The following is a 17,663-nucleotide window of genomic DNA, read 5'->3' as shown; positions in this document are numbered from 1 at the left end:
AGCAGCATATTTTTCTGGTCAAAAATGGGAATGCTTTAGTCATCAAAAGCTTGCATATGATTTCTAAAACACTTCTGAGAATAACGGTTGTGTCATTAGCCCTGCAAATGGCAGTTTCAGTTTACATTTGTAATGGAGAGAAGTCAAGACACACACGTACACAGAGGATTATTTTGTTTCTTTGTACAACAAAGCAGCAGATGACTAAGGAACCAAGAAACGCTTAATCTCATGGAGGAGACAGTCAGGGATCACAACACGCTTGTTTTGTTAATGTGTTTCAGTGTTTGATTAAAACACTGGCTGTGAAATGATGAAGAAGCATAGCAACAAATCCACTGTGTATGGCCATGGCCAAGATTTTGAACTTTTGCATTTATCCATTCATGTATTCTTATTTTTTCTTGGGATGAAAATATTCAAATTAAAAGTGCCAAGTTTAAAAAAAAATGACAGTCTACAGCAATGCTAGTAGCTCAGTGAGGCTGGACTTTGGCTGACTAACAACAACATGCTAGCATGGTCACAGTGACGATGCTAACATGCTGATGTTTCCACTCCAAAAGCTGTGGAATGACTAAGAACTAATCAGTCCTTGATAACCATTACAGATTCCACAAATAGAAACTACAGGTCAGGTTCCCAAATTTCTGCCTTAAAAACCTGAGTAGAAATGCCAAAAAAAGACACTACTGAAGAGACTAGAACTTGGTGACAAAAACATCTATATGGAGCAATGAGGAGATTGATATTCCTAATTAACATATGAAACAAACCTAAATGCCATTACTTCAATTTTAATTCATTATCAGTGTTGCACCCCCCTACTCTGCAATGCTTTAATAACCCTTAACTAGCAAATTGGTGCCACCAACAGTTATTGATGAACCAGCCCCTGATATTCACATAAAGGCCGGATCAAAACGCACATTCATTTAGCTTTTCTCCCGCCATGTTTCTGGATATTCAGTTCAAATTTTGCACCACATTTGGATGGAAATCTGGCTAATTGTAGCTACAGCCCTGCTACACTGGTGTGTGGAGGCTCCAAAGCCAAGCCTGAGAACCACCACTCAGGCCTTCAGAGACTAAGCCGTGTGCTCTTTTCCACCATTCCCAGCTTATTTATGGAATGCAGCTTTGTCATATTTTTCCATAGCGCAATTTTCCCCTATAAATAGGCACGTAAGGCTTGGAGAGTTGGGGTGGGAGTATGAGGGGTCAGTATCTGTTCTGGACACTCATCATTGTCCCCCTCCCCGTCTTGCTCTCCTCCTATTTTTCCAAATATTTGAGCACTGACAAATATAGTGCAACGTTAGGGTGATGGGAACCCATTGGATGGTCTTTCTTCTAAATCTACCTCCAGTGAAAAAAAGGAGCAGAGTTTCCAGGCATTCTGACCCATTTTTCCACTGACATGGACAAAAACTTTACCCTGGTAACATGTTGACTATTTACAGCTTCTTAATTTACATAAACATTTAATCTGAATACACATGCAATAAAATAACACAATTTTGTGTCTTGGCCTGTATTATCTGGAGACATAAGTGGAATGTGTGTCTGTCTGTATGTTTGTGTGTGTAAGTGTTTGTATTTCCTCCACAACTATTATAGATGGAACAGATAAATGAATTCCTGGTGAGACATTCATAACGGTAATATAAATACAGGAACAAAATTACCTTGATCTGTCACTTTCAGGGGAAGTTCTAGCAAGACTCAATATATTTCATACACTCCTGTCAACAAGAAGGGATGATGTTCAAGAATTTTGCTGAAACAGTTTACTGACTTCATTTGAAAAGAGCAGCATTTAGGAGGTGCTGGTGTTTACCTGACCAACTGCTCTGAGTACTTGTTAAGACACAGGTATCTAATATTCGACCATGTTAATGCTAATATTAGATAACACCGGTTTAATCATTGTGACCTGATTGTGACTCAGCCTTACCTGGAATTTTTACAAAGCATTTTCAAACACATCTTTGTGCGCTTCTACAGCTACTATCTGTTTAAATAACATTACATTATATTTTTTTCTTTCTTTCTCTCCCGTCTCCTGCTAGAAAGCTAAATCAACCATTCAGCTCAGGCAGGGCAGACATATTGTGGAGATTTATGAGGTGTGCGGGACGATTACTCTTGTCTCTTGTGGTTAGCTGATATCCTTAAAGACTACTGTGAAGAACAAGAACACTTTGGAAGTAGCTACACGGTGGAAACCTGGTGGTCATTAAAAGCAGCAAGCTTCATTATTCTGACAGCACTGCAAAGAAGACTAAATACAAATACAGTAAGCCTTTCTTTCCAGTTGGATTAGAAAGAATACACAGACATAAATCATGTCTGTGACAAAAAATCCAAGATAACCACATGTTTATGGTCAGGAGAAAATACAGGTGAGCTGCGTGTCTTCCTGCATTTGGAAAGTTAAACCGCCACATCCATATCTCCTACGACTGCTGTTACATTTCTAATTTTACTACAATAAAACAGAGCAACACTAACAAAAAAGGTGCACTCCTTTACTGCTAACACCAAACACTATAAATATGCCTGTGTGGATACAGCATGGAGATACAGTAACATGGAAATTACCTGAAAAGCTGTAATACTCCACAATGTCTCTACAAGCTTCTGCGCTGATATTACACTGTCCATTTTCTCAGAAAACTGTGATTTACAGCACAAAAGGAGACTTAGGGGGGCTTATGGGAAATGTAGTGAGATAGGCTGGTCCTGTGGTTACAGACACAGTCCTTTGCCTACAGAGTTATGAGCTTTATACACCAAAAATTCACAAAGTTCATTGTGCCTGAATAGGAGACAGCAGATGTCTACCTGCTCACTTAGTTTAAACTTTTTTTAAGCAGCAGAAAAGCACAGTAATGCAGACTTATATCTGTGTGATATCAGCAGCTCTGGTGTTTGTGTTCAGTCACAGATGCTTTGATCTCATTGCCTTGAATGGCCTCTGGGTCAAACAATATAGTTAGCATGATATGGACTAGTCAGGATAATGCAGAGACGTTAAGTCTGCTCACAGCTCCTAACCATCATTAAGAGGCCTTGGTCACAAGATCACTCTACTGCTACTAGCCAGTGGTGTTTCACTACACACACACATACAGTACAGCCACACACAAACACACACACACACTGCTGGAATGACATTGTTGTTCATTCAGAGAAGCAGCTTGCTGTCGTAGCTGGCTGCGTTTGTTGTTGAAAGGTCCCCTGGGTGGAGATTCCTTTGGGCCTCAGTCATAAGGAGAGGCATCAATGGGAAACCAGTGGGGATAAATGAATGGGCCTGTGGTCAGGTGCTGCTCTGTTATGTGAGTGTTGCAACTGCTGAATGGTGAGCACATCATACAACGATGACAAGAACTGGGGGCGTTGTAGAGAGGTAAAAACACTTAAAAGCAGAACTACATTAGTTAAGTTTGAACTTTTAAATGAGAGAAAATTTGTCTCCACATGGCAACTCCTTTGGCACAGTTGATACCAAGGACCTGATGAAATTACTTGTGTATTAGAGAGCTAAATAATTATCTAATGCTGGCAATAAATGTGATGGTTAAGTTTCATCACTAGTGTCATTCTGCTATCTTTATTTTGTCCAGTTTGGCGGTACTTCAGGTTTGTATCAATAAAAAGAACTGTGCATGCCAACAGAAAACAACTTGGTCATCAGTGACAAACACATGTAATACTCCTTTAAATTCTATGTGAGAACTTAATGCAATAGCAACACCCTGCACAGAAGGTCAGATGCAGAAACTGCAGTTTGTTGCATAAAGTGTGCCATCTACTGATTGCAGATCACATCATATCATTAATAACTTCTTAACCCAATGAGATACATCATCATAAAAAGGTGATGACGGGCATATATCCTGTTACTTCGGATTCTGTTTCTACTCGTTATGCTAAGCTAAGTCAAACATCTTGACAACAGCTCTGTGCTTTAAGTATGTAACATTTGAAAGAAGAAATAACGCAATATTCTTATTAAAAGCTAACTCATAAGCGATAAAACACAACCTTACTCAATTCAATACACGCAGGGGTTCTACTGCTACAGCCTTATTTGGTCTGGTATGACCAGTGGCTAATGTTAGATAACTTTAGATATTGTTGTGTAATTGATGTTACTAAGTCAGAAAACAAGTGATTTCATAACTCTCCTCTACTTGAACTACTGTTAAACTGTGTTTTCATATGTTCATATTATTATCACAAAAGTGACCTGTCTTTTCCTGTAAAATGTTAAATATTTTTGATGACTCATGCTGAATGTGGGGTTATATTTATAACAGTATCCAGTGTCCATTTAGTGATATTTTAGTTTGAAAATGACACAACAGTGAAAAGAAACATTCTTGGTGTTTTTGCTTTTACAACTGTCACATTTACATTTAAATGAAAGACAGTAAGCATTTTATCATTTGAGATGCAAAGATAAGTAACTAGTTTAATTCACTTCTCTCTGTTTTTAATCCTTTACAAGTCTAGTCAAGTGTCAAGTGTCATACTGTCTAAAATGGATACACACACTAAGCATGTTTTATATATATATATATATATATATATATATATATAACTCAAATTACCTGCTTGTAACAACAAACTTTAGGAGGGTCTATGATATGTCACAAAGCACAAATCATTTGACACACTCTTCACGTGTGACACAGAGTGAGGAAGCTAATTTAACACCTGAAAACACACGTTTTTGGCACAGAGTCCTTAGAGCTTTAAAACTCATAATTAATACCTCAATAAAAACAATTAGCCAGGGCGAAATCCTTAAAGCTAGAATGAGCTAAGTACTCAATAAAAAGGCTCCCGTGCTTTGTGCAATAAGCTTTGAGAATGTGGGCTGTTGAAGAAAACATGAAATCTGCAAGAAACTCCTGCATCCTTGTGTTATTTTAATTTCATTACTTGTCCACACAGAATCATCAATTTGCTACAGACTGTGATAAGGCTTTTTATGTATTTATTCTTAAACATGGATACATAAATCCTCACGATAAGCATATTATGCTTTTAATATAAATATGCACTCCAGTCAAACACTTCATGTCATCCAGCTCAACAGATTGATTGCTTAAACTAACTTTAACTGATGAAGTAGTTATGGTACTTGTACGATGCTTGTGGACTTACTGATGTGAGACTGATTTTAGTTTTCACCTTTACTAACTGTAGCTTAAAGGCATGTTCATATATTAACATTATCATTTCAAATATCAAAAATAATGTAGTGGTCAAATCGCAGCCTAAAATACAAAAGATCAGAAATTACAGAGTGATTATTAATCATGATTATCACAAATCACTCCATTTGTCCATCTAAGTATGTGTTAATTAAAATACTGCAACCCTGCCACAGTGGAAGGATGTGAACAGCCAACGAGCAAAGAGTGTCAATCAACACCACATGGTGTTAATGCATTTCCTGGAAATGATCTGAAGTAATTTTCTCCACACAATCGAGGTCTTGACCCTGTAAAGCTCAAATGGCCATAAACACTGTTTCTCTCCACAATTAATCCCCTCTGATTACTAATTAATACAAATTTCTCATAACATCACACCTTACTTCAAACTTTTTACAGTTCTTTCCCCAAAGGGAAAGGGAAAATCTATGCAAAGTAGAATGATTTTAAAGGCTAATACTGACAGCAACTGACAGCTGTCTCCTGAAGCACAAGAGAAGGACATCAAGACTTGAACTGAGTCACAAAAAACAACTAAAATACTATGTAAGCACAGCAAAATCACCATCTGCAATGGCAGCAAACAGGACAGGAATAATAATTCAAGCTGGTGGGTCAGCTGCAGATGGGGTTAAGACTTGGAGGCTGGATCTGGGTCTGGAGGGTCAGCTGGAGCAGTGGCAGGGGCCTGCAGCCCATAGTGGGGCTCTACTAGCAGTTTCCCCCCTTGCTGTTATTCGGGAGACACCGGAGAGGGAAAAAGGGCAGGCATACCAAGGGAAGTGAATGACCTAAAAATGCATCTGTGCATATAGAGTAGAACTACATAAACAGGTATCTGGTTTCTGCACATGGATATAGCGCAAACACACATCTCATCTGTGTTACATGTGAGAAAAGAATCCAAATTGGGTCATTTTTCTTACCAAGAGAAGCTATTAAAAGAGATATATATGTAACTAAGTGATGATTTAAGATATTGATATATGCTTTGTTTACTCTATCATTTTGTAAAAAGTGAAAACAATTAAGTAAAAGCTGTGATGAAGAGTATTTATCCTTTATTAATTCAAATCTTTTTCTAGCTGTTAATTGGGGTTTATTTTTGGTGGATTTTCCTTTTAATATCACTTTGGCAGTGTGAGGAAATGGTCACATGCACTTCTGATAATGACACTTCATGGCCCATTGGCTTTTGCTAATAAATGCTTTCGGGTGGCTGGTGCCAATTTCTCACAATACCAAAACAGTGGTGTGAGAATTTTCCAAATGTTCCCAAAAATGACTTTGAGTAGTTTCTCACAGACTTCTAAAATCCATAAACCTTCATCAATAATTGAATCATAAGGTATCCTTAAAGAGTAGGTATAAAGTCTTGATGCTCAAGGCCTTTCTGTTCTTGTATTCATTATTAATGTGTTTTACATGGCCAACTATCACTGCTGAAGTCTCGGAAAAGTAGGCTCCATCAGCTGATTGTTAAAAACGGCTGGTGTCTTTCGGGCCTGTGAAGGGCCCGTCTTGGGCTTTTCCTCCTGCCAGTAAATGGAGAGACGGACAGTGTGCCCGGTGTTATCAATGAAGCCAGCCTCTTGGCTCTCCAAAAAGTGCAGCTTGGAAGGCGTCCATGGCAGGGCATTAGGCCTGGAGGTTTGTGTCGTTTGTAATTTATAACACTGAGGGAAATGGGCAAGAGGACAATATGGAGAGAAGAGGGAGAGAGGGAATGTGGGAGGAGGGGGATGGGACTTGCTGCACAAGCAAGTGGCTCTGCTTCCCTGAGTGTGCTGCACAGAGCCTGGTTACCAGGCTGACCAAGCTGGAGGGCTTTCTGTCCCTCTGTGAGGCACAGCCTGAATGGGCCTTATTTTTCTTTTGCTCAAGTCAGAGTCAGACATAAACTAGATAAAGATATAGTCGTGTATACATACAGGTGCAAATACAGCGTAAACTAAATGAAAGACGAGAAAAGTGCTTGATTGATTTTTTCTTCTTGAAACGACCGTACACACTGTACATGTGTAGTAGCAGCTAGTAGCAGCTTTACTGTACATCAGAGACTCAAAAGACATCAAAGAGATGTCAGTTAATCAATGTTTATGACTTTCATAAAGAAAAGTATCACCACTTTCTTGTTTCATTGTGGTACTCTACCTCTAGAGCTCAATAACTTAACCAGTGTGACTGATTTTTACTGTGTTTTTTGTTTTTTTTCACAGCAAACTTTGTACCTTTGCACATTTCAGCCTCTGCTAACAGCACATAATGATCACTCCATCACAGTGATCATCATCAGTATTATTCTTCTCCTCCTCATCTTAATCATCATACAGGGACACTAATGGGTGCAATTTCCCTTCATTTCATAAGAATGACATAATGCACAACTCCCAAATTGCCATGATAATATCTTAAAGACATAACTACAGTAAAAACAAACATGTCTATGACATTTTCCTCTTACCAAAGACTTGAAGAATATGGCTTTGTACTAAAGACTATATTACAGATAGAGAGACCTGCCATAAAACACAAAATTAGCATCTTAAAGTTGTCTTGACTTGATGGCAGTACAGATATGGTTCTTGGTTTTGTGGCTTTTAGCTGTGGGAGAGATGCTCTGAACTTCAAAATGTTGATTAAATGGTCTTGAATTATTAATCCTCACTGTATTTTTAATTGTATTTCCCCTTAGAATAATGAGATTTGCCATTAAATTCATGATGACTTGGACATTCAATCAACTCTGTGAAAATCAACGGATCTTCCACAAAGCCTGAGACCACAAAACTGACAGTAAGTAATCTGAAACGCCATCACAAATATGATCATTTGGTGTTTATGCGATTTTTAAAAACATGATTTCAAATTTAAAAACTCATAAAGTTTCTGATGGCTAAGGTAATCAAAATCCAGGCCTTTCTGTAACTGAGCTAGTGATGTTACACACATCAGTCCTCAGCTGTTACGGTAACAGTGCTTCTATCATGTTAATTATAAAGCCTAAATACCCTGTTAACGCCTTGGTCCTTCATAAACAGGTCCAGTGTGATCTCTGTTTTGGGAAACAGCTTATTAAAAGGAACGTGGGGGTGGCTGCATTCTGGATTGCGTAATAACAAATTTTGCTCAGTAGTGCATGGCTACAGATCCTAGGCAACATGTGCTGGAAGCAGACTCAGCTCCTTAACTACATCCACAACATAAAACTAGAAAAGGTTTTCTGCAGGAACAGCCATCATCGGCAGCTACCAGAAATGAAATGACTCACTAATGAGTCTAAGGTCAAGTTATTAAGAAGAAAAGATGTGATCTGACATGTACAGCTGTGCCGAAGAAAAAAGTAGCCCTTTGAAATATGTGCAATATAGATATGTTAATCTCTTGACACAATAGATTACACTGTTAGGATTTCAGTGGAAAAAATCCTGACCAAAAGAGACCTGAGTAATACAGTAATATCACTATATGTGTTAAAATAAGTGCCTCAGATTTATGCTGCTTTTATCTTAGCAGGCATTCATAAGAGCCCAGTCTTACTCTGGTATAAGCAGCCTTCAGATATATCACTGTTTCACACAAATCAATCTGTCATGAAGAGGCAAGAGAGTAGGATCATAGAGGTTTAGATGAAAAGACAGCCACACAATTTGCTCTTCAAAGTGATGTTTCATGACATGCCATCTTAAAGGCAGAAGGGACCTTTTTGTGATGTGTGATTTTTTTTGTCTGTAGCATGTTCTATTTTCTATAGCACCTTTGTTGGTTGCACATAGGTTTGCCAAGTGGGGCAAATTTGGAGGCTAAAGCATTTTCCACCAAGTGCCAAATATAGCAAGCAGACACTGACACAGTTGTTTGTGTGGTGAACAACTACAACAGGAGTTGTAGGGCGGCACTGCACAATGGCATAGCCTACGTGAATATAGACTGTGCTACACACACAACAAAACATTTTACCTTTTCACCGAAGGACCCACAACGCTGGATGGCAAATCAAGCCCACTGCAGACAGACCGCTCCGGTGTTTTTGAGTTAAATTTGTAGCACAGGGTGCCAGGAAGAAAATAAATGTAAAGAAAAGTCATAATGCCAGATCAGACAGGCTTTGGGAATGCACTGCGCCTAGATTCACACTCCTCAACTGTTGTACTAATCGGGTCTTAAAAGCCTACTCCATGTTGTACCAGAATCTGAAGAATGTAGGCCAATTCAAAAGCCAGTCTTGTAACACAACAAACACAAGAGTTCAATCCAGACAATATCTAAATCACCAAAAGTCAATCGTGTGTTCATTCATTTATATTTTACGTTGCAATTAACTAATACTGTTGACCAGGGTACTGTTAAATGTGATTTATTACACATTACATTTCATGTGGAATTTCCAAAAATACATATTCTATAACTTTGCTATGCTCAACACAAGCAGCCTGTATTCCCACTATATTAATGTATATAATTGCTTTACACCATTAAATACAAATAGCAAATACTTTACATTCCTGCTATTTGTATTTCCTAAAGCATACTAAAATGTTTTTGATTGATTTTCTACTTACAAGTCCACCACTTGTCATCAATCTGTTGAGACTTTGAACCCGTGACAAAATCCATCACAGTAAAGATTTCATCAACCTCATTTCTTTGTCAGTGTTATAATTATTGTGGTACTGAGAGTCGCTAGAAGGGAACATTTGAAAACTTTCCTTGGCTATGATTGCAAGGACACTCTGAGGTAGGTTTTCAAACCCAGAAGCCAAACAATGAACAAACTCAAGTGTTGTGAGTAGAAAACGTCAATTTAGTTGGTTGTATTTCCATTCAAGTTTCACAAAAGAAGTAATTCTGTAAATGTTAAGTGTTAAAATATTTAAAGCTGCACTAATATGTATTATTTCAACAATCAATCCAATAACTACATTTTATGTTCAAAGAATCACCTGTAATGATGAAACCTCAAAGACCCAACTCTGAAGCCCTATAGAGTGTTTTAGCATCTTTTAGCTTGTTTTGGTTTGACCTATGAACTCCACTTTGATTGACCTCATTCACATCAGGCACCTGTTTTCTATGTCAGGTGAATGTGTAAATAGGAAATGATTTGCAGATACATTCAACAAAACAACACTGAAGGCTGATAATGCGCCCATGTTGTTCTCAGCTGGTTCCACTGCTCCTAAGTGGCAAATAAAATAAAACAAAAAAGAATTTAAAAACTGAACCTTTTGCAAACACGTTACCATATAGTGTTAGCCATGACAAAAGGCAGACACAATTAAATAATTAAATTTTCACTGTGTTGGATCACCTATAGAGAGAGAGTTTCAACAAGTCTCTGCAAAACCATGCTTTGGAAAAACTGCTGGCAGTGATGTAAATTATTCATGACTTTTAGTCAACGGGCTAAAACATGCAAAACATCTTCTGTGGTTCTTTAAATTCAGAGTCAAGGATACAATAGAGAAAGAGTTACCGTACAACAGGTTGCTACAACAGCAGTTTTTGGTTTCTTTCTGCCAAAGGGGTCGCATTCAGTGCATATGAAAACTCAAAGGAAAAACTTTTGATTTGATAATTATCAAGAGAAAAGTAAATATTTCTAACTGTGTGGTGAGACTTTAGTGCCAAAAGACAGGACAGATGCCTTGATAAATGAGTATGAAAGACAGCTGATGTAATTTTTTAAAAGTAGTCTTTAAATAAAAAGATATCATCCTTTTTAAATAAATGATGTTAATGCATTAACACAATAAGCTACGCTATTCGTAACATGCACTTGCACAAGAGGAAATCCACTACTAATGCCGTCTCCTGTAACAGAGTATAGTGAAAAGCAGACAACCTTTGCTTCAAGGTAATTAGTTCTGATAAAGTGAGCGGCTGGCAGGAGAAGTCTTGCTGAGTTCAAAGGGGTGTCCCTCATCAGGAAACATTAAGTGTTCTTACCAACATGATGCCATTTAATCCCAACACTTGTTGCAGCGTTAGCACCAAGGGTTACCAGGCAAACACTCCAACACGCTTTCTAGACATTTGCTATGATACGCTCCACACAAACACCCAGAGAGAATAAAACCATTTGAAGCAAAACACAAAACTGCTGTAAGAATTTCAATAAGGCCAACAGAGAAAAAATGAGTTTCACTTTAAGACAAAGCACTGAGGAAAGAGACTGTGAAGGCTGCTGAATCTGAATTAAGCATAGATTGGCCTATATTGCAGCAATCGGGGAACTAGTTCAAGACGTGCCAGGCCTCATGTAGGTTTACACTGGGGACCTTACTCTCTAACAGTGAAGCATATATACCCTAGGCTGTTGAACACTAGCTGAACATAATTTTGGTCATTTTCCATTAGGATATTCTACAGATTTTCAGATGAGTGAGGAGTACTGTTAACATGAATGAAAACATCAGAAAATTGGTACCTTTGCTGTGGGTAATATGTCATATTTCTACAATGGCTCATAGACCTGTGATAAGAGTTCACATATCAAATGCTATGTTTGTCACTGACAAGCAGTGGACTGACTAAATCAATGCACACACACAGATATAGATAAATAGAACTGAGTGTATGTGTCTGTCTGTTTTAAGCAAGGCAGGAAGACAACTGGGGGAAAAAAGTTTTCCTTGCTTCTGCTGGGTTAAGTCCCAGTTTCCCTCTGGACTCCCATTTACAAGTTAGGCAAGTGGCCTGCCTTCCCTGGGGGCAAAGAAAGCACAGTGTGGTGGAGAAGAATACCTGTGCATAACCTGATTTGAGCTCTCCAAACATCCATGTATGCAGCTGATCCCTTCCTCCTCTCACAAGGCTGGCTCCACACTGCATGTGAGCTGAGTGACTAACTTTCACTTTCAGGAATATCACACATAACGTGAAGTCAGGAGGGTGGCTAAATTCCTGTTTCTGACTCAACCGCTTGGTTTGGTCCCAAATGGCACACACTGACCCACTCATTAACGGGTAAACCTGCAGCTTGACAAGCAGCCCCTGGATGACAGTAATTGTTGCAATCGCAGACAGAGAGCAATTAATGAGGGGTCAGAAGTTTCCAGAAGTGTGTCTGCCTGAATTAAAAAGCTCCGGCATGAATCGGACTGTAACCCCTGACCTAGGGCCTGGGTCGAGCCATGTAAAATATAAGCATGGGGAAACAGTAGGGATCAAGATCTGACTTTTGAATTGGCTTCTTTTGTATTTCTGCTTTCTTTTAGGGCAACATTAAATTAGTGTCTGACTTGGTTAGACGCCTATTACAGTTAGTTATGTAATGTTGTAAGGTTGGGAATATGAGCATAAAAGAATCTCCTAAAAAATCTTGACTGTTCAGAAAAAACACTTTGTTAGAAAGTTCAAATCCAGTGCAAAGCAATGCCAGCTGCTCCGACACAGTCTATGATATGAGCAACACGTTTTTTTAACAGTCTTCAGATGGCTGTGCAGCTCTGCAAGCGGCATCAAATTAATTAACAATGACTTACAATACAAAGCACTTTGAACTGAGTGTGCGCTGCAAACAGAGCCAGAGTGACGAGAAACTTTGACCCTGCAGGCCTCCCTACAACAGTTGCTTATGACTTCCATGAGAAGCTAAAAGGCGAATTCCCTCTGGCACAAGGCCAGCTGCAACACTACACACCAGCTCGAGACCTTTAGGATGAAGGACGTTTGAAACATAAAATGAACCTGTCACATGTTTGTCCTTTAGTCACAGGAAACAGAATTCACAAGAGGCCAGAAACTTGCAGATGGGACTTGTTGAGTCTGCTTTATTTATGATTCAGGCTGGTATTCAAGAGCTAAGAGCTAATGCTACATAATTTGGAGAGATTCATATTACTTTTGGTATATGTCATAGAACCGTATCTCCTCGCATGCCGGACAATGATAAAGACACACTGCTTTGTGTGTTGTAAAAAACTCACATTTCCTCTCAAAGGTGGATGACAGCTTGTACCAGGTCAGGTACGCAGCTAACAAGTGTCTCTTTCATTTTGTGAGTGAACCTAATTACATAGGTGTGTGGTGGTACTATAAGTCTACCATACAGTCTGTAAGGCTATTTTCAAATATTTCTCCATACTACATAACTTGCTATACTTTTTTAAATAGCTAATTTAGTTCATGTATAGAATTAATTATTTAGACAACAAAACCATGTGGCATGACAGCTCCTTTAAGGACAGTAGTTTAATTACAGTATTGTTCTTTCAGTGTTTTCTTCAAAACAAATGTACAGTAACAGACTGTGATTGGTCACCGATCCTGTACCAGCACAGCAGACTTTTCTTTTACACTCAGAGACCTCATTGGCTTCAATAACAAACATAGTCCATCTCTCTTCCGCCTCTCTTTGTGACTGAATAAGGGCTGCAGCTAATGATGATCAGTTAACCTGCTAATTACTTTAATTTGCTGATTGTTTTGTCTAAATATGTCAGAAAGAAGTGAAATATGCGCTGTATAATTTCCCAGTGTCTCAGGTGTCATCTTCACATTCCTTGTTTTGCAGGTAAAAACCCAAAGATATTAAGTTTGTGCACACATAAACGCAAAGGTACACACAAATAAGTTCAACAAGTCCTAACACTTAGAGAGCAGCCTGTCTGTCACATGTTTGAAATCAACTTAAACATACATAAAATGTAACAGAAATGAGGTAAGACAAATGACAGGAGTCACATTCTGCAATATTATTACTGCAGTAGTATGACATGGGACAATGCTGCACAGTAACTCTTCCTTCATACTGGTGTGGCTCAGAAAACTAGTGCATGTCTGTAAATAGTCAGCTGTGATGAAAACAAACAAACAAACCTCCCCCCCAACTAGTATATTATGTAATGCTAATTTGGCATGGAGAACTACACCTAATTTCTGGTAATGGAGCTCAATGATTTGTTCTGCCTCCCCCCTCCTCCCAGCCCCAATTAATCCTCTTAAAGTAAAGTGAATATTTAATGAGCACGCAATGCATCAATCGTGCTTTTTTTTTTTTTTTTTTTAACATTTTAAGTATTAGTAAATCAGCTGCTGAACAGGGGTGCCTGTGTATCAGGCCCATAGCTGCATATCTGGCCATAAAGAAAGACCTGTACCAAATCTACAAACACTACCAGGAATAACTTAGTCAGAGGCAACAACAGAGAGGGGGTGGCTATGCAAAACATCAGGTAAACCATGGGTGAGGTAAACATCTTTCTCAAACACCATGCGCATACACACACACAACACACGGGGGGCTCGAGGGTGTTAGAGGCTGTTATTCATTATCCACACGACTGCATTCCAGGGCTGGGCAAAAAGGAGTTATCACCACCATCACTCAGAGGCAAGCACAAGAGAGGTAGAGAGGGATTTAAGCAGGTTCTCAAACAAGATGCCCCCACCTGATAACCTTAGCACTGCCGTTGCACCATTCCCACATGTCCTAATGCATTCACAAATCAGAGAGAGAGAGATGGAGGGAGGGAGGGGGGAAAGAGTAAAAAAGGTGAATGAATGAGAGGAGGACAAGGTAAGAGGAGGAAAGCAAGACAGAGAGCAGGAGGAGAGAGAGAGAAAGAGACTGTGTGAACATTAACACTGAATGGAAGCGATGGAGAAAGATAAGGACACCTCCTCCCTCTCCTTCACAGGAAGTGACTGGTGAGACTGTGTGGCAAGTGCACCTCACTACCAATGTGGCTGCTTCAGTGCTTTGTAAGGCAGGCCTGATAAGAAGTGCCAAAACAACCACATCCTCCTCCTCCTCCTCTTTTTCCTTTACTACTTGGAATTTCTTGTGAAATCCCAAAGGGGACAAAAATTCCTCCTCCTCCTCCTTTTCTTTTATTCCTGAAAATCAGGTTTTAGACATTTTGGATTCACTCACACAACTTGACCTATAGATGGACAGAGCAGTAAAGGCATTCAGTGCAGACTAAGGCGTAGAGTTGTGGCTAATAGTATTATAATACCTGGGAATACTATTACATAACTCACCTGTCTACCATTCCTCCTCCACGGGGGAGGGTGGACAGGTGAAAGGCCAACCTGCTTGTGCAATTAACTTTATCATTTGAGGGTCAAGAGAGCTCTCTGACACCTATAAATAGTGAGCTTTTCAACTGGCATTAAAATAATAGACATAATGTCATGTTTAGGTGTCAAATGCTGATAACTTTTCACACTAACAGTTAAAAATGATAAGATATGGGTGGTGTAACCAGCTGTCTCACCTTTTTTAAACTCCTCCAGCATTGCATCCAGCTTGGTGTCATTGAACACAAAATGCAACGGGTGGCTGTAAAACTTAGTGATGGTTTTGAGCGGTGTGCAGTCATCCGGGTCCACGAAGGCCAGGTCCTTGACGAAGAGCAGATCCACTATGTTGGACCTCTCGCCCTCGAAGACCGGGATGCGCGTGTAACCGCTCTTCATGATCTCGGACATGGTGTTGAAGTCGAGGGTTGCATCCCCGGGGATCATGAAGCAATCTCTAAGCGGCGTCATCACGTCCTCCACGGTCTTAGTCCTGAGCTCCAACGCGCCCTGGATGATGTTCAGCTCCTCCTTCACCAGGTCGTTGTAAGGGTCCGTGACGCGCAGCATCTCCAGAAGCTTCTCCCGGTTGTACACGGTTCCTATCTCCTGTCCGAGCAGGTAGTCCAGGAGCTTGCTCACCGGGTAGGAAGCGGGGAAAGTGAGCAGCATGAAGAACTTGGTGAGGAATATGGTGTTGGCGCCGACCGCGAGGCCGTGTCTGGAGCAGATGGCCTGTGGCACGATTTCTCCAAAAATGACTATTCCAATGGTGGACATGACCACCGCTATCAACCCCGAACCGGCGATATCATCCAGCAGGATAGTCAGCGTGGTGTTCACCAACACGTTACCGAGCAGAAGCGAGCAAAGTAAATAATTCCCTTGGCTCCTGACCGGCTCTATTTTTTTGGCGTAATTCTTCTCCCTTTCCGTGCCGCAGTTCTGAACTATCTGGAGCTCCATGGGGTCCAGAGCCATGAGCCCCAGGTTCAACCCGCTGAACATACCCGACAGGCAAAGCAACATGGAGATGAAGATGACCTGGAGCCAGAAAGGCAGCAGAAACTTTTTCTCCTCCACCACTATCACTTTGGTGTCATCCCCGTCGTGGTAGATCCAAGTGTTCTCCGTCCACGGGTCGTGCATCCCAGCCACGGCCGGTGTGGAGGTGGCGATGCAAAGGTAATACTCTTTACTCCTCTCCGTCTTTCGCAGAGGTTTGACCTCAATTTCAACTATTCCGGACGTCTTTCGATTCAGGATGATGTTGGGCAATATAATTATATCCGAAGTCCTAATGCCGCAGGGATGCAAGCCGGACGGGTCCTCTTGGCTCTGGTTATCCCCCGAGGAGCTGTCAACGCTCCCTACCGCCCGGCTCCGCTCATGTTCCGTGAAAGCAATTTTGGACCAGGTCTCGTTGTTGATGTTCTGCCCGTACACCCTCAATTTCACCCGAGACCGCTCACTCACCCGCAGGTAACCCTTATCCATGAAGGAAATGTCGTCCGTGTCCTCCAGTCGGAGCCCTATGATGACGGTCTCCTCGGACCCTTCCTTGCCACTTGTCGGGGTGACACAACAACCAGTGACAGTTAAGAAAATCATCGCCAAAGCTCGGACCCGGTTAAGTGACGCCATTTTTGTAGCAGTGGGTGCATGGGATAACGGCTCTGCCATATTGATAACCATTGGCAACCAACCTCCTGAATGAAAAGGGCTGTTAAAAATCAGAGCCAGTCGGAGTCCGCCTTCATCTCCGCCGAGGGTTGCCGTGACTTGTGCATCGGGACCTGCTCGTTCCCACTACGTGTCCGACACTGATGACTCGCGAGCGCAGGCTTATGGGCCAACTCGTGCCTCCCCTGATGTCCCCGAGACAGGCGACGGCGGTGGCCAATCAGGAGGGACCGCTGGCCAGGGGGCGGGGCGTACACAGCCTCCTTGGCGAATCAAATTCCAAAACAAGTGCACCTCATGTTAGGAGACAGGGAGGACTCTACTCGTGACTTTTTTAAAAAACATATATCATACCACAGGAGATAACCACTGCACATGATTACAATATATTTGTCAGAATTTTACATATCACTTAGGATGGACACACTAAAGCGACCACTTTTACAATATAATGCAATACATTTTAACTGTGATAAATACAATCACATAATGTAACATTTATCGTGAGACTAACAGATGATCATTTTTATATTTCGTTTATTTATTTGTATCTCATTACACAGTTTATATAAGGGCATACTAGTGTACCTATATCCCACTACAGTGACTCAAAACTATGTCCCTTTTCAGCCATGGTTCCCAAACTTTTAAACTTGTGACCTCTTAAAATGAAGCATTAGTTACTGTGATCCCTCCTCACAGGTAAATTAAGGATGT

General features: G+C 40.5%; 1 protein-coding gene across 1 annotated transcript in view; it reads right to left on the bottom strand.

The window, feature by feature from the left end:
- Positions 1–17,086, bottom strand: part of cnnm2b (cyclin and CBS domain divalent metal cation transport mediator 2b) — a 33,325-nt gene extending 16,239 nt beyond the window's left edge. Inside the window, 1 exon segment of the mRNA XM_018664615.2 lies at positions 15,461–17,086. Coding sequence (XP_018520131.1) covers positions 15,461–16,958 — 1,498 coding nt within the window. The 5' untranslated portion in view covers positions 16,959–17,086.
- Between the last annotated feature and the right edge of the window lie 577 nt (positions 17,087–17,663).

This window comes from Lates calcarifer, linkage group LG5 (genome assembly GCF_001640805.2).
Source record: "Lates calcarifer isolate ASB-BC8 linkage group LG5, TLL_Latcal_v3, whole genome shotgun sequence".
Lineage (NCBI taxonomy): Eukaryota > Metazoa > Chordata > Actinopteri > Centropomidae > Lates > Lates calcarifer.
This window is presented reverse-complemented; position numbering and strand designations above follow the sequence as displayed.